Source organism: Gnatocerus cornutus, chromosome 8, assembly GCF_029298725.1.
Source record: "Gnatocerus cornutus isolate USDA-ARS CGAHR chromosome 8, icGnaCorn1.1, whole genome shotgun sequence".
NCBI lineage: Eukaryota > Metazoa > Arthropoda > Insecta > Coleoptera > Tenebrionidae > Gnatocerus > Gnatocerus cornutus.
In genome coordinates, this window is record NC_142240.1 from 10,886,052 (window position 1) to 10,913,792 (window position 27,741).

At 38.4% G+C, this 27,741-nt stretch overlaps 3 protein-coding genes across 3 annotated transcripts; 2 read left to right on the top strand and 1 right to left on the bottom strand.

Annotated features, from left to right (window-relative positions):
• The first annotated feature begins 833 nt into the window (after window positions 1-833).
• On the top strand, window positions 834-2,217 carry LOC148169753 (betaine-homocysteine S-methyltransferase-like). The gene is made up of 5 exons (XM_088044375.1): window positions 834-1,207; window positions 1,253-1,414; window positions 1,462-1,727; window positions 1,774-1,973; window positions 2,020-2,217. Exons 1-5 carry the CDS (start codon window positions 1,045-1,047, stop codon window positions 2,165-2,167), a joined length of 939 nt encoding a protein of 312 aa, XP_087900501.1. The 5' UTR covers window positions 834-1,044; the 3' UTR covers window positions 2,168-2,217.
• On the bottom strand, window positions 2,215-9,520 carry LOC148169754 (sushi, von Willebrand factor type A, EGF and pentraxin domain-containing protein 1-like). The gene is made up of 21 exons (XM_088044376.1): window positions 9,128-9,520; window positions 8,265-8,396; window positions 7,965-8,220; window positions 7,742-7,918; window positions 7,553-7,699; window positions 7,325-7,507; window positions 7,065-7,277; window positions 6,565-7,017; window positions 6,398-6,519; window positions 6,235-6,349; window positions 5,973-6,188; window positions 5,836-5,927; window positions 5,456-5,789; window positions 4,482-5,409; window positions 4,090-4,437; window positions 3,869-4,041; window positions 3,415-3,825; window positions 3,015-3,368; window positions 2,721-2,969; window positions 2,488-2,670; window positions 2,215-2,378 (listed from the first exon to the last, which is right to left on the bottom strand). The coding sequence occupies exons 1-21, from the start codon at window positions 9,503-9,505 to the stop codon at window positions 2,215-2,217; spliced, it is 5,628 nt and encodes a 1,875-aa protein (XP_087900502.1). The 5' UTR covers window positions 9,506-9,520.
• A 280-nt stretch (window positions 9,521-9,800) lies between these two features.
• Window positions 9,801-26,116, top strand: LOC148169755 (ATP-binding cassette sub-family G member 4). The gene is made up of 9 exons (XM_088042907.1): window positions 9,801-10,049; window positions 18,058-18,179; window positions 20,480-20,597; window positions 21,956-22,142; window positions 22,192-22,807; window positions 23,272-23,444; window positions 23,493-23,762; window positions 23,813-23,968; window positions 25,392-26,116. Exons 1-9 carry the CDS (start codon window positions 10,018-10,020, stop codon window positions 25,734-25,736), a joined length of 2,019 nt encoding a protein of 672 aa, XP_087899033.1. The 5' UTR covers window positions 9,801-10,017; the 3' UTR covers window positions 25,737-26,116.
• Window positions 26,117-27,741: the final 1,625 nt, after the last annotated feature.

Consider the following 27,741-nt stretch of genomic DNA (forward strand, 5'->3'; position numbering starts at 1 on the left):
CATTTTGGCCTCATTTTCGTACGACGTATTGTTAATAATTTTTGTAACAAAATATTGTACTGTACGCCGTAAATTATTCACTGCTGTAAGCTGTAAAGCATTATTGTCACATATCGTCGGTTTAAATTGTTAAGTTGCTAAGTCCATTTTTGAACAAAATGCGTTTTCAATTTTACAAAAAGAATAACAGAATAGTACAGCATTGGATCCTTTGATGTGTTATGATTTCAGAATTAAAAACCATTCTATTTTCGTTCCCCAAAAAAAAAAAAAAAATAAGATCTCGACCTCGGTTAAAAAAATTCGAAATGGACTTAGCAACTTAACGACTTAATAAGCTGACAATATATTTTTTTAACGCACATATATGAAGGTAAAAAGATTAAATACGAGTCAAGAAGAATATGCGAGGGCAAAAAGCAAATCACAAACACACATAAAATCTAAAAATGCTAAAAAAATAAAAAAACCAACACTAGTATTATATACATACTTTTCTTTTTTATTATTACGTGTTTTTTTGTTATTTTTAATTCAAAAAACAGATAGACCATGTTACAGAAACAAAAATTGTAACAACAGTTAAAAAACTAGGAAAATATTTCTGCTAAATTATAGCTAAGAAATGGTTAAAAATGTATTTCCCTAAAGTGAAAGGAATCGCTGTATAATTTTCTGATATGTTAATAAAAGTTTAAACATTATTTCTGCGAAATTTAATTGAAATAATCGTAAAATGTTCATGCAAGCGCCTCTCTACAGGGCGATTGTGACGTCATCATTCTGTTCGGCTAGAGAGATGCGGCCACCGTATCTACTCGATTCACCGTGATGTGAACCGGGCTGTTCTAGGAACATTGATTGGCAGCCTTGTTATCACTAGAATTGTTTTTATTTGTTAAATTTCTTGAAAACAATCAGTTTTTAGATTGCTTAATTTAATACCACGATAACATTTATGAATTGTATTCATTGTAAACAGAAAATAGAGATTACAAGCAGTGTTTCAACACCACTTTTATTAAAGTAACGTGAACCGTCGACATGTCAGGACAAAATAAGAAAATTACGATTCTGGACGGCTCTTTTGGCTTCCAGTTGAGTAAATACGTATCCAAGAACCTCGATGGGGACCCTTTATGGAGCGCCAGGTCCTTAGCAAGTGATCCAGAGGCTGTCATTAAAGTGCACTTGGACTACATCAAAGGTACCCCATTAAAGTTGTAAAAATAAAACTAACTTGGTCTTTCAGCGGGTTGTGATATCATTGAAACCAACAGCTACCAAGCCAGCATCCCTGGTTTTATGAAATACCTAAACCTTTCAAAAGAAGAGAGCTACAAGTTGATCAAAACATCAGTAAACTTGGCAAAAACAGCCATTGAAAGAGCGCAAACACAGGGAATCCTGCAAGGTGAAATCAGTAATTGACATTCAAAATGCGTTAATATGACATCATAGGTGATAACAGGCCTTTAATCGCCGGTTCTGTGGGGCCTTATGGTGCTTATTTACACGATGGCTCTGAATATAATGGTCTTTATACAGACAGAACAGCAGAAGAGGTGCTAAAAGACTACCATAAGACTAAAATATCAGCGCTGGTTGAAGCTGGGGTTGACTTAGTGGCCATTGAGACAATTCCTAGCAAAAAAGAAGCTCAGATATTAGTCAATTTGATTAAAGACTACCCAAATATTAAAGCATGGCTGTCTTTCAGCTGCCGGGTACGATAAAATAAGAACTTTGTAATAAATCTAATTACAATTTTAGCCTGACAGCGACACCACTGTTCATGGAGACAATTTTAAAGACGCCGCAACATCGTGTTTCAAATCAAATCCCCACCAAATAATCGCAGTTGGAGTCAATTGTATAGCCCCCCACGCTGTTGCCTCCTTGTTAACAGAGATAAAAGACATACCCTTAATAGTGTATGCTAACAGTGGAGAAAAATACGATCCAAATCTGGGGTAATTAACAAACAACACATGATTATTTTTTAACGTATTTTTATAGTTGGGACAATAACTGCGAGAAATTGGAAGAATACATTCCAACTTGGCTAAATCTGGGCGTTAAATACATCGGCGGTTGCTGCCGTGTCTGTGATAACTACATAACGAAAATCGTCGACGAAGTTCGTAAATGGGAGGAAACCCATTGAATCCTACTCTATTTTGTTGAATCTCAGTTGGTAATACATGGACACAATTAGCAGCTTGTATCTTTATCACCCACCCATTCCCCGGTACTGTTGCAGGTTAATACATATTGACCTTTGTTGAAACAGATAAGAGTGACTTGGTCCTCGAAAAGATAGGAATTTCCTGAGATTATTGTAGCCTCTTTGACCGCCGGTTTACGACACGATTTTTCTACAAAACCAAAAAAATTATTGGAGTTCTTGCTCATACTCTGCTCTGTCACTTTGGTATTCCCATATCCGTTTAAGCAAAAGAAAGTGACTTAAGTCAGTTAACCTACTTGAACATTTAGCTCGCATTCGGCTCCAACGTCCACTAGCTAAACAACGCGTTGTTCCATCATTGAAAATCTTGTATCCTTCGATGCAGTCCAGTTTTATCATGTTACCATAATGGTAGGTTCCCTCGGATTTTCCTTCTTTAATTACCATGTTTTCGTACACAGGAGCAGGACATTCGATCGCTGTAATGTAAATCATGGGTTGATTACCCGAAAATGGGGTGGTAACGTACGGACACAGGTTACGTTAGGTTCCGCCCAGTACCCATCAACGATGCAAGTCGTGGTATTTTCACCCACGAGTTTGTAACCACGTCTGCATTTATATTCGATGATTTCTCCGGTACCGTTACCAACGGCATACAGCGTATCCAATTCGATATAACCATTATCAGGAGCTGATGGTACCTTGGTAATGTCGCAACTGAGAGATTTCACAGTGGTTGGTACAATACACTGTGGTGGTTCAAAATCCCAAGTCCCTAAAACCGCGAAATTGATTTTGCTGATCAAATTGTTTTATTTACCGTTTTCTTGACACGTGATCACATTTTCGCCAGTTAAATTGGCTCCGATGGTACACACTATCTCAACCTGGGTTCCAATATCGAAAGTCGACTTATTTTCTACAAAATCCTCGTAACTGTGTTCAGCCAGAATTACCAAATTGCTGTTTTCCGGCTTTTTGAAAGCGGTACATTGCAAGCCAACACAATATGGTTTTTCCGGGAACCAAAAACCATTTTCCGAGCAAATAATAGTACTGTTCCCCACGAGATTGTACCCTTCGTGGCACCTATAACTGATTTTCTCTTGGAAGTAATAATTCGTACCAATAATATAACCGTTTCTCACGTAACCGGGATAACCACAATACACCTCTGAAAAAATCGGTTTTTAGTGTTTACTGGTGATAATACAGTTTACTTTTGCAATAAGGTTCGTAAAGTCCCTCCCATTTCGCCGCCTTGGTGCACTTCCGACCATCCTTAAAGTGCGTGCTACTCAAATAAAAGCCTTTGTAACATTCATAATAAGCGACATTGTCCACGATGTTGATCATTCCATTGTATAGTGGTTTGGGATCGTCACATTTTCCACAAAACGTTGAATTTTCAATGAGGACGTTTCCTTTGACATGGTTTTGTATATCAGGCCAACCATAAACATCTCCGAAAGTCAAATTAACACAAGCATTCATGTGTGTGGAAATTTCTTCATTTGTTAAGCGTCTCGACCATACATCTATGTGGGCCATTCTACCAACGTATGTCTCCGATTGGCTGAAGCGTCCTCCGAGAACATCTTGCTCTTGGCCAACCACCATATTGCCATCTCCTACGACAACTATTAAACATTGGATTTTAATCCCTTTTTTTACCTTCAATTTTAGTGTTTGTCGCTAGACCTTCACCGCTTTTTACAACCTGAGAATCAACGTACAAAACGTAGGACCCTTTGGAATGATCCCAGGAGACGCAAATGTGGTGCCAGAGTCCATCATTGAGCAGAACATCGGTGACAACATATTTGTTATTTACATACAAAACCAAGCTAAAATGCCAATGTCAAACCGTGCGATAATTGGGGTCAAGAAAATACCCGGTATAATCCGTTAATGTGAAAGCATTATCATAATTTCTAGTTGCATAAGAAAGGAGAGTTCCGTAGTTGACATTATCTCGTGTTTGCATCCAAAGACAAGCTGTAATTTGGGTTAGATTCCGAGGAAAACCGTCGAGTTTCACATAATCCGTGGTTGAGAACTTTTGGAAGTGCAAAACGTAGTCGGATCGACGCTGGAATTCACATCTATCGCCATAATAAAATCGGGGACAAGAACATTTATAAGATGTTTTATTTGAACATGTGCCGCCATTTAAACAAGGCGGACATGAGTTGATTTCTTCGCTGCAGAACTCGCCTGTGTAGCCTTCAGGGCAAACACAACTAAAACTCAGTTTTAGTGTCAAACTAGTTTAATTTCACGTTACCTGTAGCTGTTTCTTGTTGCAACTTCTTCATATTTGTTCACACAGATGGTGTTACCCTTACATGGTTGGTAGTCACAAGGTAAAATATTGCAACGTTTACCGATGAACCCTCCGACGCAATCGCAGCGAAAACCGTTTCCTTCATCCACGCACTTACCATTATTCTCGCAGACATTCTTGGTGCAGTAACTCAATTTAATTTCGCAGGAATCTCCCCCGAACCCTGGAGGACACCAACAGAAGTACTCATCGGGTTCGTTAAAATGACAAGTTCCGTTGTTCAAACAGATCAACAGACATTTTTCTTCAGCGTTTTCACAAACGCTTCCTGAAAAGCCTTTGGGGCAAAGACACACGTAGTTAGTTTCCATTTCTTTGCAAAGGCCGTTATTGAGACACGGATTTGAGTCGCATCCAGTCACCTTTTTTTCACAATGGGAACCAATGTAGTTCTTTGGGCACTCACAAGAATACTGAAATTCGTTGTTTGGGACGCATTTCCCAGAGTTGCAGAGTCGGGGGTTATTGGTGCAGATTTCCGCAGCTGTAGGGGTGCACTGACTGATACTCACAGCTCTTGGAGTCATCGTGGTGTAACCTTTCGGGCACGGAAGACATCGCATCTGGCCGTATTGATGTTGGTAGAAACCGACATTACAAGAACGACAATAGGGGCGAAGAGTCGCGCGTTCGATGGTGATGTTCTGATGACGACGGGTTTGTCGAATGATTTTTTTGCGAGCGTGAGTTCCGGGGGGACATTGTTCTTTACAGTCTTCTAGTTTTTTGGAGTGGACTTTTCTGGTGGAGTGGTGAAAAGGGCACGATTTACATTCCATTTGGGCCAAGTTTTCGTTGTAAGTACCAAGGGAACAACTCTGACACTTATTACGGGTGATATTATGAAAAGTTCCTCGAGGACATTGCACTAAAACAGTCAGATTATTGGAAGAAAAGAACGTGAAGAAGTCTACCGCATCTATTTTTTCGTGGAACGAAACCTTGCGGGCAAATAAACTTAGGCTTGCTGTAATGTATTGAAATGTTTTGGGTCCCCAGGATAAGATTTTCGGGTTCATCGGTATGATTGAGGTACTTTCCTTTCACTTGGAACTTTACATTGATTCGTTTCTTTTTGGCCCGGCGTCTGCTGGTGTTTTTATGGGGGACTTCTTCAAAAGTCGTATCTCTTTTGATGATGTTACTTTCTTCTTCGTCCTCGCTTTCTTCGCAAGTGGTGTCCGTATCCACTGTGCAATTACCTTCGCAAGTAGTCTCTTGTAAGCTCACTTTGATGTCGTTTTCCAACTGAAACAATCGAGCTTGGTTTGAGTTAGGTAACTTCACGACTTACATCTTGGAGTTTCTCCGTGTTGTTGCAACTGTCGATATTTGATGTCATGTTGATGGTACCGTTTTGTACCACCATTTGTGGGACTTCCGTGACTAAAATCTACCATTATTGGGAATCGTTATTAAAAATAATACTACCGGAGCATTCCGGGAACATTAGACCCTCTTGGTTGTACCAAACAGACTCCGAGTCGTTACACATGAAATTAACAGATTCGTCCAAAGAATCTTGGGGTTGGGCAAGAGGTACAGCGTAACCCTCCTGACAGGTTATAACACATTGCATTCCATCATTGAGAGAAGAACAATCGCTGTGACCGTAAATGGGGTCCAGCAGAGCTTCACAGTGGGCATCTGAAGAAAACTTTACAGTTTGTTGTCATCCAGGACATGACTGTACCTTCGATGGTGATATTGATAGAACACGCATTTTTATTTCCAGAACCATCAATCGCTGTGTATGTCACTGTCGTGGTACCGACAGGAAAAAATCCAAACTCATGGCTCCGTAGTACCTGAAATCATCATCTCGATCACTGCAAAAAAAAATATGGTACCGTTACTGTGACGTTGTTTGAGTTATCTAAAGCACTAGGCTCGTCCCAAGTGACATTAGCTCCTCCTATTTCTACTGTTAGGAAAGTTGGTGGGTTCGTACAATCTTCAAACGTCGGTGGCTCATCATCTAAAAGTCATCTTACTAAATTTTATTTGATCTTCCAAATATAACCTTCAATTGTGATGAAGAAGATGCACTTGGCACGATTCTGATAGGCATCTTGAGCAAAATAGGTAACCTGCGTCCTCCCGATCTGAAATTGGAATCCGGTGATGTTCCGGATGCTGGGTTTCATCCACACTGAAACATCTCTGTCTGTATTATCGGTAACTTGAGGGTAGTTCCAAGTAACAGTCCCAAACTTCTTTCCTGGTAGAGTACTTCCCGTCACATTGTTCGGACAAACGATCTCAGGCGATACCACGTCTTTACAGATGGTACTATCGATGGGAGTGTCCCACAGTCCATGGTTGCTAGTACAAATTTTTTCCTCAGGCCCGATAATTTGAAATCCTGGATTACAAACGATTTTACATTTTTTTCCGTACGACTGTTTCCCGATAGTACAAGACGTAGGTTCGATCTTCCCGTTGTTTATGCTCGGTAGCTTTGGACATTTAATTTCTGCAAAGACCAATAAGCAAAACGTTCATCTAAAGGTCGTTACCCACGTTTACACGACGTTTTAAGACCGTCCCATCTCGCTAAAGGTAAACAAGTTCGTTGACTTGAGCCGATCAAAGTTTTGCCGTCCTGGCATTTAAATGTGCAAACTGTATCCACAGGAAAATTTTCCTCCGTAGCATTATAAGTTATACCAAGATCAGAATGTATACATTTCATTGACCCATAAGCTGGAGGTGTCAGTTTCGTGCAAGTTTTCACTGCAAAGAATTGTTACGACACGTGGTCATTCATTAGAGTAGATAACCTTGACACGATGGTTGTTCACCGCTCCAAGTTGCATTTTTCTGGCATAAGCGAATACTGCTTCCTGCCAAAGTGTACCCAACTTCGCAGCGAACACCACAAGCGCTGTTAAGGACGTTACCACAATCGCGTTTCTTGACAAAGTAACCATGAGAGGGAGTAGACATCTTTGGGCATTTTAAAACTGTAATGCATGCAGTTATTCAGGGTAAAATGACACGATCATTACTTTTGCAGCGGTTGTCCTTTGTGGGAATATATCCGGATTTACATGTGCAACTATCAACACTGTACGCTGGAGGTGTAGTCGTATGGTGCATGTCAGGGCAAGGCCGGCATAGATGGGGGCCATCGGAGTAATGCCCCACCGGACAAGCTAAATATAAGTTTATTTAAATGATACGAAGGGCATACTCACGCGAGCACGAGTTGCGGAGGCCTGTTCCATAATACCCAGGCTGACAAATACAAGAGTAATGTCCGGTGGTGGTTCCACAGGTGCATAGAGCATTTTTATCGCAACAGTCTCCATCTTCGCATAATCCGGAGCAAGGACTGTTAATACCCAATGGTATATAATCACCACTTTTCAGATCTAAAAAACTTGGTACTAGAAAGTGATGTAATGGTTGGGTACTAACCGACATGCAACGCCCTCCGAGCCAAACTTTCAAATTCTTGAAAACTATCCAATAAATAACTATACAATTCTCCTGGAGATGACGCAAGCTCGTATAGTTCTTTGTAATTACCACTTTGAATCCCGATGGTAAAAACTGTGACTTTTTCTTTTTTCAAGTCGTTCGCAAGAGGAATGGGGTCTCCACCGTTCGAGAAGCCGTCAGTTATCAAAAACAGCACTTTTTTGGAGTCGTTACGACTGTGTTGAAAGATTTCCTAGAAAGCTCTTTAGATAACTGCCAAAATTTTACAAAACGTACTTTTGCGACTTTGAAAGCGTCCTGAGTGTACGTTCCGCCCCCAGTGTAGTCAATTTTTTTCAGTAACTTATTCAAGAGGAAACATTTGTTGTTTTCTTTGCGCGGTTCGCTGATTTGGTCAATATTGGTTACCTAAAAAAAACGGTCTGCATTTACCAGTTTTAATAATTCTTTTCCTTCAAATGATGACATGATAATAATTATAATTAACATGGGGACCAATAAGCAATGCAGGGCTCGGTTTGGGTGGTTCTATGCGTTTTTTGCGGCAATAAACGCAACGTTTGAACGAATAACGAATAGCTTTTTTTCAATCCTATAAACATTGTGGATTTCTAGCCAATGAAAAGTTGCGTAAGCGATAAACGCTCGAGTTGGTCGATTTGCCTGTTTTTTGTTATAAAAACTACATTGATAATAATTCCTGAATGATAATGCCAACCAATGAAAAGATTATTTTTTGTGTTTTAATCCGATTGTAATCCCATTCTCCATTTTATTTTGACCAAAGGGGTGGATTCTTACAGTTAGAAATGCTTTGGTTGCCCCTATTTACTTCTGCAAACTAAATGTTAAACAAACGTGTGAATTTTCATAAAGTAATGACCTTTACAAAGCTTACGAAATCCTTGCTGACGTAATAAAAATAATTTTAATATTGAAGGTTGAGGTGCGATTCTGACGTCACGTATTAAAATGCTGCAGCGTCTCACAATTTGAATACGCGAAATGATAAGAAAATGAACTTTTGCTTAATATTTAATTCATGATTTATTTAGGAACATGATCTACTTTTTCTAGGGTATTTGGAATCAATGAGATAAAATCAATTAGTTCAGGGACACCGATCTTTGCTAACTTACCACCGATGAGCTAAAAGTGATAATAGCAACTCTTGTGTGGTTGTAATCAACCGTAACATCACTCAATAATTTCTTAACAAACTTGAGTTCGCTCCTGAAGTTGTCCTCTCCAACGCTGGATGAGCCATCGATAAGAAAAATGAGTTCTAATTTCCCCGAGTTTTTTAGGCCAGCAATATTTTGCTTGAAAATGTCCCCGAGGACGTCAACTTTGGACTTGATAATAGAGTTCTCCAGAGACTCTTTTTTCAGTTTTAGTTTTTTCACTCCGAAATTCAAAAACTCACTGTAATTATTTAACGTCTCTAGATTGATTTTATCACTAGTGACACTGGTGCAAATGACTAAAACAATTCCCAGAATGATACAGGAATGCATTTTGAACTACTGAGATGAGTGAGTGTTCGTTCCTTCGGGATATGAATCTCATTTATCATATGCGTAACACATGGCGCTACAATGTTTGTCTTTGTTTTTTGTTTTATCGGGGTTTATTTTTACCATTAGAGGTCCCGCATTATGGGGTATTTTATTAGCATTATCAGCACAATGATGGTAAATAGTAAAATTGCGTCAAGTATTATTGAAGTGGTGTTTTTACTTTTAATGCTTGTTTATGGCTTTATTAAGATAAGCTTTAAATGAGGTTGACCCAACGATTGTCCAACCATCTTTCAGTTATACAACTGCTGCCGATTTCTAAACTCTCACTTTCATCAAATCCAAAGAACCGCAATTTCACGTTGTCAGTTCACTGGATGACATCGACACGCTGAATTACAAGAAAATTCATGGCTATAGCAGTGAAGCAGCGTATTGCAAATAAGTGTTTCATTTAGGTCATCAAGTGTTGATACAGTTCATCAGTGCCCGTCGCAGCCTCCGCCAAGATGGGACGCAACTTTTTGCTAAATAATAACAGGTGAGTTTTAGTTGTTTCATTCAAAGTTTGTTGTGGTTCAATTTAACAATTATCTTTAATGCGTATGTACTGGAAAGCTACTTTGCCTTAAGCCTTCAAACCGCTCAAATGCCATCTAGCGCAGGTTAATGAAGTTCTTTAAATGACCTCCCTTAAAGTATGTCCCTGTCCTTCACAAACGAATATTTTCCTACAATGTAATATGAAGCATCACGTACAAAGGTCGATGAATAAAAGCTGAACAAAGTCACTTTATCACGTTTTCGGTTTTAGGGTCAGAAGTTATCAAGGAAAAACTTCCTAGAATGCCGCATGACTGAATCGTAAAATATTCAAATCAACGAAATACTTTATCAAAATTGCACTAATTGGTCATAATTGTCGTAGATTTAGTATGTCATGAACATTTTTACAGAACTTTCATAACTAAAGACAAAACTTTCCAGGTCGGCTTCTGTATATTGTGTTGCCTATTGTTAAAAACAACCGGAAAATTTTCCGTAGTAAAAATTTTTGATTTGTTTTCTAGACCTGTTTAAAGGCGTTTTAATGTTTATCAAAAGAACGAGTTTTGTCGGTGTAATTTTCTGTTAGTTGTTTATCTACATTTTCGAAACATTTCAACCTTTGTAATGGTAGTAACTCTTCTTACTGTGTAATAAATCTGGGGTTATTAATTTTTGCTATTAATTGAACTTCGTGATCAAACGCAGGATGTTACCCGTCCTTGGTTTTATTTACGTAAATTTATTGCCTTCTTAATATTGAAACAATTTTAATAAATTGTAATAATAAAGTAGAAGTATTATGCAGCGGAACTTCCGAAACTTTCACTTAATTAGTTTTAATTAGACAACTAAACGTTTTTTTTCGGTGTTCACAGAAAAGAAAATGTGAAAAACTTCATAATAAATCAAAGAAATTGTCCAAGCTGGTGTTGTATTGAATGTTCGAAGGTTACAAAATGTCTATAAATAGTGCCAAATTAATAAAAGAGTTGACAACGTCTTTTGCTATCAACACATTAAATTATAGTTATGTACATGAAGCATAAAATACACAGAAAAGTCATTAATGTTGGAATAAAAATTTGCACATACTTTAATCTTTTACAGTTTAGTGAGTTCAACACTTTATAATGTTACGAGAAGATTCTGGAAGCTTCGAGCGCCAGCGCTGGAACGTTCCGTTCTGCTCTAGAGCGAGCGGTTCGTGGAATAATTCTTATTCATACGCGGAACTCCCGAATATTCTCGCAGCGCTCCAGCATTAGGCTAGTAGTAGGGGAATATCTGTATATAGGGGAGTAGCGATAGGATTGTAGATAGTCGAGTATTTGGAAGTCCTGTAAAGTGAATAATTGTGAAGTACGAGAGTGTTCATAGTGCACAATAAAATTGTTATTGTTACAAGCGAGACTTTTGATTTTTCGGCCAACGTGACAACTGGTGTCAGATAGTGGGATCCCGCCCAGTCTTGTGATCGAGAAAATTCTGGAATTTTCGATCGGAAAATTCGTGACATTACCGGACTGTGACATTGTTACCTGATTGTGGACAATTTTTATGCCTGTTCAAACCAGACAGCAAGCCGCAGAAATGGAGGCGCTGCAAGAATTGATGGCTTCGATGATGGCGAAAATGGACACCCAACAAAAGTTGATTACGAATTTAGAAGAAAAAAGACAAAGAGAAAAACTGGAAGAAGAAGAACGAAGACAAAATGAAAAACATGAAGCAGAAGAGAGAAGACAAAAAGAAGAAGAAAGAAGACAAAAAGAAGAAGAAAGAAGACAAAAAGAAAAATTAGAGGAAGAAGAAAGAAGACAAAAAGAAAAATTAGAGGAAGCAGAAAGAAGACAAAAAGAAAAATTAGAGGAAGAAGAAAGAAGGCAAACAGAGAATGCAGCAATCCTGAATCAGCTTAAAGACATGGAACAAAACATGAACGTAACCATTATGGTTAAGGTCGATGAAATTCAAAAAGAGGTAGAAGAGTGCCTAGGAGGCGTTAAGGAGGAACTACTAGGCGTCAGAGAGGAAGTAGAAGAGTGCATAGGAGGCGTTAAAGAAGAACTGCAAAGCGTCAAAGACGAAGTGCAAGTACATGTCAAAGATCTGGAGCGATTTAAACAGCACGTGGAAAATGAGTTGCTACGCGTGAGGCGTCAAGTTCCAAATAGGACCGGCCTGACCACAACGAAAGAAATGAAACCCCCGACTTACGATGGGTCGACTTCACTGGACAATTACAAGCTGCAATTTGAAGTGGCGGCTAAACAAAATGGATGGTCGGAAGAAGAAAAATCCTCATTTCTGATAGTTTCCTTGAGAGGGGCGGCTCTGGACCTGCTAGAGACAATTCCAGGTCGAGACAAAGAGCGGTACGACCAGCTGATGGCAGCGTTAGAGGCCAGATTTGGAAACCAACACCTGCAGCAAGTATACGTCTCAGAGCTCAAGACGCGGCGGCAGAGAACTGGAGAGTCTCTGCAGGAATTTGAGGCAAGTGTCAAGCGCCTTGTTTTGCTCGCCTACCCTTCGGCTCCGGCGAATTTTGTGGAACAACTAGCTGTGGATACGTTCCTGCAAGGGATTCGAGATCCAGAAATACAAAGAACCGTCCGACTGGGCAGCTATCACTCCGCAAAAGAAGCTCTGGTGCGCGCTCTAGAGGTGGAAGCCGTTTTCAAGAGCTCTGTGAACGTCCCTGATTACCGACGAATTCGAGGTGTGGGTATTGACGAAGAAGAGGCAACACCTACCGCTTTCGTCACGAAAGCCGAGCTAAACGACATCCTCAAGGAAAACAGGGAGCTACGGATGGCACTGAAGCAGCGAACTAGCCAGACCTGCTATCGTTGCGGAAAACCAGGCCATTTTAAACGTGACTGTAGGGTTGTTCCTAGGAACGACCAGAACGGTCCCCAGTCACGTCCTCAGCAGTCGGAAAACTAAAGCCCAGCAGTGTCAAGGGGCACACACTGGCTGGGGAGAGCACAAGCCCCAAAGTTATTTCCGTTATGCGTTTGAAGAGGAATTTTGAGAGTTTGATAATTGAAGGAAGTGTGAATGGGAGAAAAGTGAAGATGACGGTCGACACCGGAGCCATGGTTTCCCTTGTGAGAAAGGACATGTTGGACAACAGGACATCTCTGGAGACAACGAGTGCTATTTTAAAAACAGTCACGGGAGATGTCGCCACAGTAAGTGCCGAGGCAGAGGTCACGGTCCAGTTGGGAGGTATGAAGTTTCGGCATCGGGTGCTGGTGGCAGGAATTGAGGATGAGATGATCCTGGGAATGGATGTTATTGGACGACATGGGATTTCCTTTAATCACAACGAGAAGATCCTCAAGATTGGAACCGAAAGCTTTGTGTTATCGACCCCAGAAGTAAAAGAAGATGGAGTGAAAGCGTTCGCCTGTGAAAATACTTGTGTGGATGGGAACAGCGAGAAATTGATAAGTGTGCGTTTAGGAAGTAACTTTGGGAGCTGCGTTGGAATGATTGAACCGACCAGAGACATGACAAAACCAATTCTTGTTGGAAAGACACTAGTAAAAGTGACGAAAGAAATACCTGTGCGGGTGGCGAATATCAACCCTACTCCAGTCACGATCAAGAAGGGCGATCTAGTTGCTGTGTGTGTTCCGATCTCCAGAATAAGTGACGCACAGCCATCAAAGAAAAACGTGAAGACCGTGAAAAAGTTAAAGCTGGAGGTAGACACGAGTGACCTTTCTGAAGAAGAGGCTCTTAAAGCGCAGGCTTTCATCAAGAAGAATAAGGACGTGTTCGCCGTTGAGAATGAACCATTAGGAAGAACGAACATCGTTCAACACAGAATCAATACGGGCGACCATCAACCCATCAGACAGGCACCGAGAAGGTTACCGTGGGCGAAGCAAGAGCAGGCCGAACAGTTGGTAAAATCCATGCAAGAAGAAGGGATTATTGAAGAATCCAACAGTCCTTGGTCTTCGCCGGTTGTGCTCGTAACCAAGAAAGACGGTAGTACAAGATTCTGTGTGGATTACCGAAAACTCAACGATGTTACCAAGAAAGACAGTTTTCCATTACCCCGGATTGACGACACTCTCACAACTCTGTCAGGGTCGACGTGGTTCTCAACCTTAGACCTGAAGAGTGGATATTGGCAAGTGGGACTTCATCCCGAAGACAAGGAGAAGACAGCGTTTTCCACGGGAAGTGGCCTGTACCACTTTACGGTTATGCCTTTTGGGCTTTGCAACGCACCCGCTACATTCGAAAGACTAATGGAATGTGTGTTGCGTGGATTGACATGGAAAACTTGTCTGGTTTATTTAGACGACGTTATGGTCATGGGTAAAAACTTCGATGAACACCTGAAGAACCTTCAAGAAGTGGTAGACCGGTTTAGGGGTGCCAATTTAAAACTTAATCCGAAAAAGTGCCATCTATTTCGGAAGAAAGTGGAGTTTCTGGGGCATACGGTGTCATCTGAAGGAATCAAGACCTGTGAAGATAAGATTCAGGCGATTAAGGAATGGCCCAGACCCAAGGACAAGCACGATGTGAGAAGTTTTATTGGACTTTGCACGTATTATCGGCGGTTTGTAGAAGGTTTCGCCAACATTGCTGCACCTCTGCACAAACTAACGGAAGCAAAGGCATCATTCAACTGGACATCAGACTGCGAAAGCAGTTTCAAGCGACTGAAGTTAGCTTTGTGCACTAGCCCGATTTTGAGCTACCCCAGGACTCATGGAAAGTTCGTCTTGGACACAGATGCCAGTAACATCGGCATTGGAGCGGTGTTATCGCAGGTGCAGGATGGAGAAGAGAGAGTGATCGAGTATTACAGCAAAGTGTTGAGCAAGCAAGAGAGAAATTACTGCGCTACAAGAAAGGAATTGCTGGCCGTTGTAAAATCCGTAGAGCATTTCCACAAATACTTGTTTGGCCACGAGTTCTTGATAAGGACTGATCATGCTGCCCTCACGTGGTTACTACAGATGAAAGACGCCGAAGGACAAGTGGCTAGGTGGATTGAGCGGCTGCAGCAATACCACTTCAAAATCAAACATCGACCAGGAAAGCAACACAATAACGCTGACGCTCTCTCTAGAAGACCTTGCAAGGATTGCAAGCAGTGCGCGAAGATTGAAGGGCCATTGCCGATAAACAGGATGGTTATCGGTTGTGATGATGACTGGACTACGGAGAATCTTCGGAAGGATCAACAGGCGGACCAGGAAATTGGGCCACTGCTGGAGTGGAAGGAAGCGGATAATGGAAGGCCGCGTTGGGAAGATGTCTCGGAAAAGAGTCCAGGGTTGAAGGCGATGTGGGCGCAGTGGGACTCACTGCGAGTAGAAAATGGGGTACTGAAAAGGGCTTGGGAAAGCGCAGACGGGAAGAAAGTAACCTCCCAGTTACTAGTGCCCAAGAATAGAGTTCCCCAAGTACTCAAGGAGGTCCATGACGGAACATCAGGCGCTCACTTCGGAGTGAACAAAACCTTAAGTAAGATTAGGCAGCGGTATTACTGGGTTGGCTGCCGGGAAGATGTCGAACGATGGTGTAGGAGATGTTCAGTTTGTGGGGCGAGCAAGGGACCTCGAACGCGAACTAAAGGAGGCATGAAACAATACAACGTGGGAGCCCCGTTCGAGAGAATCGCTCTAGATGTGGCCGGGCCATTTCCAAAAACTGATGACGGCAACAAATACATCTTGGTTGTGCAGGATTATTTCAGTAAATGGCCGGAAGCGTATGCTCTTCCCAACCAAGAAGCCACAACAGTAGCTCGAGTCCTGGTGGATAATTTCTTCAGCAGGTTTGGAGTTCCACTCGAAATGCATTCCGATCAAGGAAGGAATTTTGAGTCTGGCGTTTTTCAAGAGATGTGTAAGCTGCTGGGAATTAGGAAGACTCGAACCACACCCTTGCACCCGCAATCCGACGGCATGGTCGAGAGATTCAACCAGACGATGGAGGAACATCTGTCCAAGGTAGTGGAAGAGCACCAGAGGGATTGGGATCGTCGACTGCCCTTGTTTATGATGGCCTACAGAGCTGCCATTCATGAAACCACGGGAGAAACACCAGCGAAGATTATCTTTGGAAGAGAGCTGCGTCTCCCTTGTGATCTTCTGCTTGGTTCGCCTGGGGCGGAACGAAAGGAAGTACCGGAATTCGTCGACAACCTGAGAGAGACCCTGCTGGATACACACCACCTTGTGAGGCAGAGGATCAAAATGGCTAGTGACAGAATGCGGTCCAGATATAATGTGACGGCTAATCATGAAGGATTCAACGAAGGAGACTTGGTGTGGTTATTCAACCCTCGGCGAAAGAAGGGCCTATCTCCGAAGTTGACACCCACATGGGAGGGACCGTATAAGGTGATCAAGAGGATCAACGACGTGGTGTATCGGATCCAACGCAGCGCCCGTTCAAAGATGAAAGTAGTTCATCTAAATAGACTTTGTAAATATCACGGAGAATCAGGTGTTTGGTCTGATCGGGACGATCAGAACTAAGAGGGGGGCAGTGTTACGAGAAGATTCTGGAAGCTTCGAGCGCCAGCGCTGGAACGTTCCGTTCTGCTCTAGAGCGAGCGGTTCGTGGAATAATTCTTATTCATACGCGGAACTCCCGAATATTCTCGCAGCGCTCCAGCATTAGGCTAGTAGTAGGGGAATATCTGTATATAGGGGAGTAGCGATAGGATTGTAGATAGTCGAGTATTTGGAAGTCCTGTAAAGTGAATAATTGTGAAGTACGAGAGTGTTCATAGTGCACAATAAAATTGTTATTGTTACAAGCGAGACTTTTGATTTTTCGGCCAACGTGACAATAATTTTGGAAAACCACAATACGACCTTTAGATTCAAGGCTCAGTTTTGGATTCTCCATCCTTCATTGATTATTGATAATACGTAATTCCATACAATTGGGAAGTTCTGCCGATAATTAATCAATCTTTTGATAATTTGACAGTGGATTTTCTGACTAATAAATAATTCATAAGATGTGTTTTCCCACAAAAAAAAGATACAAGTTCCTGTTATTCTCAGGCCTCTTATTTTGTGCACCTAATTTTATTAGAAACTTGATCACCAGAGCATGGTCAGCCTTGGTGGAAATGATTTGATCAAATCTAAATGAACTAATTATACTAGCATTTCATGCTTGCAAAATTTGGCAATATTAAAAAAGCGTAGCTATGATGAAGTCGGTGAAGAAATTTTTCAAACTTGATATAACTTATGCGTTTATAATTGACACTGACGGTTCTAATCACGATGTTCAGGGTCGCCAGCATTTACCATTTTATTTCGTCTTGCCTCGATATTGATAAGTTTATAACAATTTAGATAATGAGGAAGACACGTGGGATTTTATTAGCAAAGCAATTAAATGAAATATTTCTTACTTTGTTTCAATTAGCTTGTCGTGTTAGAACTACTTTAGCGGACAGAGGACGTAAAAATCTTATCTCTGCACGCTTGGTGCTAAATTTTCCTATTAGAAACCAAATCTAAATTTGCATTCTAAAAGTTTGATAATTACTTGCACCCGTTTAATTGCGACAAAACAATAACACCATGACACATGTATGTCGTAGTTTAGTCACCATGGCCGTGCTTTGGTCAGGTCCAAGAAACTAGTTTTTTCAGTTTTGGGGCTCATATCAATAAAATCTCATAAAATTTTTAAGTGAATTCCGAACTTTAACCCTTGTTCGCGTCGGTCCCTTCCAATTTTCCCGCAGTCCAACGTTTGATAAACCCTGATATAAAACACGCATGCGTTTGTTCGAAACAAAATGTAGACGAACTGCACTGGCGACCTCGTCTCTTCGTCCCTCCACACGTTTCCCATCCAAGTTTATTATTGTTTATCATTGTTGGCTGAGCACTGCCGATGGGTGTATATTAGAGCGGTTTGTGTAGAAGTTTGATCGTGTTTTTCGACTTTAGTACAATGGCAACTGACGCAATTTTGTTAAAAACTAGGAATTTGGATCACAAAGTGCAAATCACACCGATTCAACAGAAGACTTTGACACATCTTCCTCAAAGGCCGAAAGTGGATCTAGCTTTTTCCAACCTCGAATATACAGTCAAACAGGGCAATGGTGAGTAGTGACGAAAATCATTGTGAATCCTTAGAACAATTGACAACCTTGGTTTTGTATCGATTGATTTTTCGTGCAATTTGCATAGACGTGGGGATTCCAGAGGTAGCAAAAATGGCTTGGAGCTTCAAGTATATTTTTTATCATTTATTGCAGCTGTGGTACTTAACTATTTATCCGTTAATCAATTGATAGCGACGTAGGTAATTAAAATCAGGATGTGATGTTTGCAATTTTGTTGCTAATGATCGAGCATAATAATCTTGTCAGAGCCTCATTATTAACTTGTAATTTTCGAACAATTGGGAAGGAAACAATGAAAAATTTAAAAAAGGTGAACTTCATTGGTCGCACTTTTGTTGCTAGCGCGTAGTAAAAGAATATATTTAGAGTTTAATTTAATTAGAAATTAATTATTCATGAGATTCAAACTTTTTCAGAAACGGAATTTTATTTTGGACGTTGATACCACGAACCAAGTCTTCAGAATATCTGTTAATTTCATGTTAATCAGACAATTATTTGCTCAAAACAAGTTCAATAAAGTAAAATGTTTCTTTGCAACCGAAGGATATTCTTTATGGCTCGTTAAATTTGTAACGATTATTCGGTGATGAAAAATTTTATTGTCAAATTAATGTGAATTAAAGCAGAATTGATTAGATTAGATTTAAACTGCGCGAGGAACTAAGTAAGAAAAATGGCCGCCATGCTAATAAACTAACGTGGAAAAACCACATCGGGCAAGATTTTAAGAGACGTCTTTTGGGGGAAATCTCTTTATTCTTCTTTTATCGTATTTTTTTTTAAAACAAAGAAGCCATTAGTCATTCATTTATTTATAGATATTTTATCAATTTCTATACAAACACTGGTGGTCGGCCAGCACGCCAATTTTCCATAGTAAATCAAATTGGCGATAATTGTGGAAAAACAATTACGGACAACTTGATATCTTTAAACAAATTGCCGAAATTCATTGGCGACCATTTCAGCCAATTAAAAGCTTGAATTTTCAATTCTGACCAATCAGATGCGAATTTCGCGTTAGTTTTCCATGAAGATATAGCCCAAAAAATGCAGATTTATGAAAAAATTAGCAACAATTTAAATTTTTTTGGAACCTTACTGTTTATGGTAGGTTTAGAGAACAAGTAACTCTCATGCTGATCATCTGGTTCAAAATAAGATTCTTATTTGAATTTGTTCAACACGTGAAATTTTTAATTTAATTAAATTCAATTAAGTTCCATTAAACATTTTTAATATCCTCACATTATTTTTGTTTTTGCTGGAAAAATCTGTAAACTTTTCCTCGATTTTGAACGGACTTTGTTTTTATGCCTAGTCAAATTACTGTATTTATTGAACACTGCTCTTTACCTGCAATTATTTTAATTATAAGCTTCACTAATAACCTTAAAATTGGACACAGTGTTTGTCAGATGTAGATTTCCAAAGAGCCTGAATTACCTGAGAAACTGGTTGATTTTGAAGCTAAAATCAAGGTCACTATCAATCAGAGAATAAAAAATGAAAACTATTTTTTAACCTGTCTTAGTTATTTGAAAAAGCTTCCTAGGGAGCGTCAGCAGCCAAAACTGGTAAAAGATGCAATTATCTTAAACCAATTGCTTTCAATTAAATTTGACGAACATTAATGAATGATATTAAGATGATTAGTTGCGACAATCCGCACGGAGCGGTCTTTTGACTTTCTATACTTTCCCAATAATGTAATAATAATTTTCCGCTTGGTGCAGCTAACTTTCGATTTTATAAAACATCCTGTGATATATGGTAAAATACATGACTTGAGTAAACCAACGTAAATTTCCATCTTAATTTAATCGCGTTCTTGGGACGAGAATTCTCTTGCTGTTGAGTTAGAACGATTTTCCGGTTCACCTCGCTGAAGGTAGACCACTCAGTCCACATCCAAATTTAAGGTGGTACCTCAATTTTGAAGTAGGTGCCAAAATAACTACTGACTAAACCAAGGTTGATCATTCTGAATTTCAAAAAGTGTGACTTTTCAAGTTCAGCAGTCTGAAAGTAAACTTTGGTCAAAAGCACGTTTCAAGGTTCCATCAATGCTGCTCATAATTTCGGATATAAAGAAGTGGACTTTAATTCCACAAGGCTCTGAATCATCACGATAAGATAAACAAATTTCAAACGACACACTTTTCCATTGTTGACTTTTGCTTAGCTAACATTGAACTTTTGAAATTTTCTAGTGCATTTATGACCTCTTTGGGCACTCGTTCTTTATTAATTTAGTTTAATTTAATTTCCAGGCGTGAAGACAATTCTAAAGTCCGTCAGTGGACGCCTACGATCTGGCGAACTCACGGCCATTATGGGCCCTTCAGGGGCTGGGAAATCGACACTTCTTAATATTCTCACAGGGTATAGGTAAGTTCTTTGAAGATTAGATAAGGGACAATTTTGAAATGCTATCATTATCACCATCAGTTGCCACGATTTATCTATCTCACGTGGAACAATATGAACCACTTAACCTTTATTATTCAAGATAGGTCGAGGAATGTTATCTTCTTGATTTTTCTAATTTTGAATCATGAGCATGCCACACAAAATTGTAAATTCATTAGCCTTAATCAAGGTTAATTACGCCTTGAATTAGATGAATTAGTTTATAATTATAATCCCAAATGGGTGTGCTCCACGTGGAGTTTGAATTTTCTAATACCATGATGTGATTTTAATTGCAGTGTCATAAGTCAAATTATAACATATGTAATAATAACGCGATTTTATTGTTTTCCCAAGTTCACAATGCGTTGCAATATTAAGATTTATAGAATCTAATTAATGCAGTCAGGTCATCAATTTTTCCACTTGAAGGAGCCGGTTTAAAAAGTCAACGTCATTTTAATTAATTTATAAGCACGGAAACTTGAGGAGAGGAAAATTTTGGCGAACTTGTTCCTTTCTTCCGATTAATTTTTATAACTTACTACATTTTATAATTAATTATTATGACATTGACTGAAACATGGCCGACGGTCCGACAACATTTTTTTTCTTAAAATTACAAAACTCGTTTACCTTTTTTTTATCATCGGAATTACGTTTCAATAGTCATATTAATTATCTCCAGCCTAAAACTCGTTACAAAAGGTATTTGTTCTTAGATAAAACGGAAGTTATCTATTTATGACGAAGTCGTGGAATTTGAGACCTGAATCATGCAGGAAAAAATAATAAAATCACTGACAATGGGGGCTGAAGGATGCCAATATTGATTAGCTTTACCATTGGCTATCGAAATAAATTGAATTATTGATAAAACAATTTATTACGTGTTTATATTTCCATCATGCGACTGAATGAGTTTTGCATTTTTCGTTCAGCCTAAAAGCTTTTTTATGTGTTTGGAGCAAATAAAAATAAATTTAATTTCCCTGAGAACCAAGGAAAATTGTGAGCTATTAGTATGACGTCGGTGCAACCATTGTCATGGTTCTAACAGAAGTTAAGACTGCTTCTGACGCAAACACGTACCCATTCTAAGAAAATAACTCATTACCATGTATTATCTCAAAACATCTTGAATACATAATAGAAGTTAATGCTCAAAGACATGTTAATTCGTGCCCAGCTTGAATTTCGCCCCGTCATCACTACCATTACTTTATTATCAAAAATGCGCATCGCACAACACCCAGTACCCATAAATTACAATATTTGACATTGAACAATACATAATTTTCCATTAGTGAGAATGATAATTTTTGTTTCTTTGACAGAACTGATGGCGTGAATGGCCAGATCCTAATGAATGACAGCGAAAGAGACCTCAGCCAATTCCGAAAATTATCAGCTTATATCATGCAGGACAATCAACTTCACCTTAACCTGACAGTAGATGAAGCAATGAACGTAGCTGCGAAGCTAAAAATCGGAGAAAAATCCAAAATCGAACGGGAAAATATCGTAGGTTCTATAAAAGAAGAAAATCACGTCTCTAAAACTCCCGTTACAGATCACAGAAATTTTGGACACTTTAGGTTTGCTCGATCATCGAAAAACAATGACAAGTGGATTATCAGGAGGTCAAAAAAAGCGACTTTCCATCGCCTTAGAACTCGTCAGTAACCCTCCTATTATGTTCTTCGACGAACCAACCAGTGGCCTTGATAGTTCTTCATGTTTTCAATGTATTTCTTTACTTAAAACTCTTGCGAGAGGTGGCAGAACAATCATTTGCACTATCCATCAACCTTCCGCCAGGTTGTTCGAAATGTTTGATCATCTTTATACGTTAGCCGATGGACAATGTGTTTATCAAGGCTCGACAAGACAACTAGTACCATTCTTGGCGACGTTGGGTCTACAGTGTCCTTCGTACCACAATCCAGCTTCATACATTATTGAAGTTGCTTGTGGAGAATACGGAGATCATACTAGAAAACTAGTCGACGCAATAGACAACGGCCAGAATGATATTCGAGAAGGAAAACCTTTTCCGGAGATCAAATTAAACAATTCCTTAAATAACACTGCTGTCATTACCAACGACATCAAGAAAGAATACACCAATGGGGCGGCGGAGAAGAACTTGATGGTACAAAACTCCGTTAATAATGTTGGCAAAGAAAGTAAGTAATTTGTCTAAAATTAATTAACATGTTGGTGCTAATTCAATAGCACATTTTTCGCAAACTTGTTTAAAGGATTTGCGTCACATTATTAACGGTCCTGAGGTCATTTGTCAACTTATAACAGAGAATTAGATACTATTTATCAATCTATTGTCCGATAATAGAAACTATTCAAATAACACTTCAATTTATCGGAAAAACTTCTGTATAAGGTCACTTAATGCAGTTGCGATGTTTACAACACCTAATTACGCTAGAAGCTTAAAATATTTAACAAAATTGTACTAAGACAACAATGCTAATTATAAATTCCCGATAAGAAGTCGTTACTCTTTGTTTTACGTTGCGGAAGAAGTTGAACAAATGCTGGTTTGTTTGCATGAAATCATTCCAAAGTGACCCAAAAACCGAAACAATTGTTTTTATTACACTCCAAAAATTAAAAAATTGTTTTTTTCCAGACATGGTACCGCCCCTTATCGGCTTCGAAAAAATGTCTGTCGAAAAAGTCAGCGTGGAAACGGCACTACTGGAGAATTCAATCCCAGTAAAACAGCCTCGCTACGGCAACTCAGAAATCCAACAATTCTTCATTATTTTGAGTCGTGCCTTATTATTCAGTAGAAGAGATTGGGTAAGATCCTCAAACTGTGTCAAACTAATCTAATTTTTCTTTTTCCAGACGTTGATGTATTTGAGATTATTCGCTCACATCCTCGTGGGCTTCTTAATTGGTGCTTTGTATTTTAAGATCGGAAACGATGGTGCTAAAGTTCTCAGTAATTTAGGATTTTTGTTCTTCAATATGTTATTTTTAATGTACACATCTATGACCATCACGATCTTATCGTTCCCTCTGGAAATGCCGGTGCTGCTGAAAGAACATTTCAATCGGTGGTACTCCCTTAGGTCGTACTATTTGGCCATTACGATATCAGACATTCCTTTCCAGGTAAAACATCCCAACTGTAAAAAAAATCAAATGTGACTCTCTACTTTCAGACTATCTTCTGCGTGTTATACGTAACTATTGTATATTTCATGACCTCTCAACCGCTGGAACCAAGCCGATATCTCATGTTCTTGGGTGCCTGTCTTTTAGTGTCATTTGTAGCCCAGAGCGTAGGACTTGTGGTCGGGGCAGCGATGAATGTGCAGGTAATCTTTTTGATCGAAGATGAATCATTTGTGGTTTTGAACCACATGATTATTATTCATGTTAGTCATAGTACACAGCGAAGACAGAAATGCATTTCCTGAAAACAGCATGAACATCATAATAGTTTACGCGGATGTTTTCAATGTAAACGGTGAAAGTACAAAGTCAATCGGGGAGAAAAATGTGGATAATGCGTTCTGCGAAATTTGTAATAAAACTCTGCTTAGTGTTCATTAATTGGAACTTCGATTTGTGTACCAGAAAAACCGAATAAATACATAAAAATTCTTTCGGAATTCGAAGAGAAACACGTAACAAACAATATTGCAAAAACAGATGAAAACTTTGAATGTTTGTTGTTTATAGGTTGAGAAAAAGAATGTTTACGTTCCATAAATTTCATACCAAATGGTTTTATGATAATTTCATTAAAATATTTACTGCTTACTGTTGTAAAATATTTATCTTTTTGAATTGTGGAGTTGGAAAGTCTTAATTTGGAAGATATATCAAAATTAGTTGAATTTTATTTATGGGTCGTTGGTGAAAAATGAATTGATTTCAAATTCAGACAATACTTCAAGGTTGCCGAATATCTAAAATTATTAACTGCAAACTTGGTTTAATAAGATAAATATAAACTTCAAAAATAATAAGTAAATATTGCATATTATAGCCACAGGTTTTTTTTAATTATTTATTGTCCAGGATAGGATCGTCTGAAATGTTAAATATGAACATCACATTCCCTGAATTTTGCTTCTAAAAATCAGCTATTTTAATTGGTGGACACAAAAATAAACAATTTATAATAGTTTCAATAAATGGAAGAATTAAATTTATGTGAATAATAACGACTAAAATTATACAAATTTAAATACCATTAGAGCCATAATGACTCAATTGCTTTAATTTCGCGTTTACGTACTAGAAAAACACGAATACCATCCTTGAAATGTTATCAATTAGTAAAAGAATTGTCATTTTCATTCCACGTGTCTTTGACTTTTTAAAAGTACGAAATATGCCCCGTGAAAAAATAATAAATTTATGCATATTCATTTCATCATTTCGACCTGACCCAATAAAAAAGCGACCTTGCAGCAAACCGAAAGGTTAGCACCGTAGATATGTTGAATAATATGGTCATAAACCTGGAGCTTTTGGTAAGAGCATTCTTGTCAAGGTCACTTTTTTCTATTAATTAATACATACTAAGAGAACCATGTGAGTATTATTCACATCCATCCGTTGCAACTATCACCTCTATTTGCTTATCAATGAGGTCACATGCTCATGTCATCGCTCTTTATCATATTCCATCAGGAAATGAAGTATTGGAACCTTGAACTGAATAAACTGACATGTCGTTTTGTAATTACAAGTTAATTTCCATGATTGACGTCAATTATTTGGTTTCAGAACGGAGTGTTTCTGGCGCCCGTAATGTCTGTGCCCTTCTTGTTGTTCTCTGGCTTCTTCGTGTCGTTTGATGCGATTCCCATCTACTTGCGCTGGATTACGTATTTGTCTTACATCAGATATGGTTTTGAAGGCACTGCTTTGGCCACTTATGGTTTTGATAGGCCGAAATTGCAATGCTTCATTCCATATTGTCACTTTAAGTCTCCAACGACAACACTGGAGGAATTGGACATGATTAATTCCAACTACACTATTGATATTATAGCTCTCGTAGCTATCTTCTTTATCTTAAGAATAGCGGCATTCCTGTTTTTGAAATGGAAGCTAAAATCTACTCGTTGATTTCTCCATGGGACGACTGAGGATTTACTTAGATTATTACAGAGTAATGGTAATGCAAGGTTTAGGAGTAGTCGGATTTATATATGTCCAAGTTTTTTCTTGTTATTCTGTATCTGTTTTAACAAAATTTTTGTTAACACGAATTTAAGTGTGATAGTAAATAGGTAGGGCTGTGATTCGCTAAATAATTTATACAAGTGAATTTAATCAAACTTGCCAGAATTTTGCCCATGACTATGGTTCCCTTATCAATTCGCGCAATTCATAGGTACCCTTGGACCATATACATTTATATTTTTATACGCTAGTTTGGAGCTATTTTAATACTTATATACTATATCAATATGTACAAAGTGTTAATAAATTGTTAAAATTTGAAACTGTTTTTTTTTCTATCCATTAGTAAACAATATACAAAGTGATGAAAGTAACCCTGCTACTGGGTGGTCTAAAGGTAATAATTAATACTTAAATTGTTATCGCTGCTATAAATAAAAAAAAACATTATCATTATATTTAAAACGGCCAATCCATCATTTGTGACATTTTCAATATGTTGTGATTTTGCACATCTAATAAACAACGATCTATAGTTAGAAATAATATATTCTAGACTCTATTACAAGGTGAGGCGACTTTAACAAATTATTTCTATGCCAAGGGAAACTATAATTTTACCAGTTTCAGCATTGAATGTGTCCATGAAATGATTATTTGCAATAATTTCTCATTGATACTTTTTTTTTGAGCTTAAAAAAATAACGTTTCCATCTCCAACCATTGTCATTTGTTCAATGTTATTAAGAGGAACCACTAATTTCAACGGAATTCCGTATATTGACATTGACCTAGGCTTTCAGGTACTCTGAATTTGAATCTAATTAAAGTGGTTAGCAGCACTTTACGTAATTTTACGGTGGCGCAATAGTTTTGTTTATGCACAATATATAAAAATGTGTCGCTTAGAAAGTGGCCAACAATATTCTAAATCGTTTAGAAAGCTAAGAGAGTTATATAAAATTTGAGCAATGTTTACCAACATGTGTGAATTCGGACACGCCGGACGAAATTTTGAGAAACATTCAAAAAATATACGAAAATTCTAAATTCCGGCGAAACAAAAAATTGCAAAGTTGGGGTGGCTTGAAAAAAATGGTAATTTGTTCTTCAACACGCTCACTTTGAAGTAAGAAAACATGACATCGTTGGACAGTTATTAAAACTTTTTTGGACGAGAAAATAGTTGCGTCAAGCAAGTGGAGCGACAATTGTATTTTTTGTCGTTGTAATTACATAACATTTTTGTGGAGTTTCTAATCACGAGTATTAATTTCGTCTAATCGGGGCTTAGTAAATTAAAATTAAATCATTGTTTAACTTGACGGTAATTAAACGAGAAATCGGAGAATTTGTTGAATTGATATGAAAACAAAATAATTTGTATTACAAAACGTTAATTTGACGCTACAAACAGAACTAATTCTGGGTTTTTACTAGTAACTTCGCATTGAATTTTCAGTGATATAAATTAATTATTATTATCGGGACCTGCCAGGATATACATCAAGGCGATCTGACTCACAAAATTTTGGCTTACTGTGAGAGGAAATTATTTATCCGAATACGGAATTATTTCCTTGGTAATTAAGGAAGAATTACCCAAGTAACTAATTACAGTTAATTTATTCGTGGGATCTTGAAAAATTATTTACGCATTTTTGGCTTTTCACGTTTATGGTTCTTGCCACAGATTCGGTGGGCAACTTTTCCTCTTCATATTTATAATAAAAAATTAATATTAATTTGAAAAGTATTGCAACTTGTGCTTATAATTATAAAAGTGTTTTTATAGCTGCACGTGCTATTTGAAATGTATAATTATGAAGGTGAACACGTTTGCCGAAAGTTAAGATAATCACTGTGCTAATCCATGGTTTCATCCACGTTCTTTTGGTGCAAAGTTCAAAATAAGTCCGTTCACGTTGTTTTTTATGGTCAAAAGTTG

Excerpts from the sequence above, each read along its gene's own strand:
- LOC148169754 (XM_088044376.1), bottom strand. The coding sequence starts at position 9,505 with ATGCATTCCTGTATCATTCTGGGAATTGTTTTAGTCATTTGCACCAGT. Across the intron at positions 6,520-6,564 it reads CTTCTTCATCACAATTGAAG|ATGATGAGCCACCGACGTTT; the intron begins GTTATATTTGGA and ends GATGACTTTTAG. Across the intron at positions 4,042-4,089 it reads ACATTAACGGATTATACCGG|CTTGGTTTTGTATGTAAATA; the intron begins GTATTTTCTTGA and ends TTGGCATTTTAG.
- LOC148169753 (XM_088044375.1), top strand. The coding sequence starts at position 1,045 with ATGTCAGGACAAAATAAGAAAATTACGATTCTGGACGGCTCTTTTGGC. Across the intron at positions 1,728-1,773 it reads GGCTGTCTTTCAGCTGCCGG|CCTGACAGCGACACCACTGT; the intron begins GTACGATAAAAT and ends TTACAATTTTAG. Across the intron at positions 1,974-2,019 it reads AAATACGATCCAAATCTGGG|TTGGGACAATAACTGCGAGA; the intron begins GTAATTAACAAA and ends GTATTTTTATAG.
- LOC148169755 (XM_088042907.1), top strand. The coding sequence starts at position 10,018 with ATGGGACGCAACTTTTTGCTAAATAATAACAG. Across the intron at positions 18,180-20,479 it reads TACAGTCAAACAGGGCAATG|GCGTGAAGACAATTCTAAAG; the intron begins GTGAGTAGTGAC and ends TTTAATTTCCAG. Across the intron at positions 22,143-22,191 it reads AAATCGAACGGGAAAATATC|ATCACAGAAATTTTGGACAC; the intron begins GTAGGTTCTATA and ends CTCCCGTTACAG.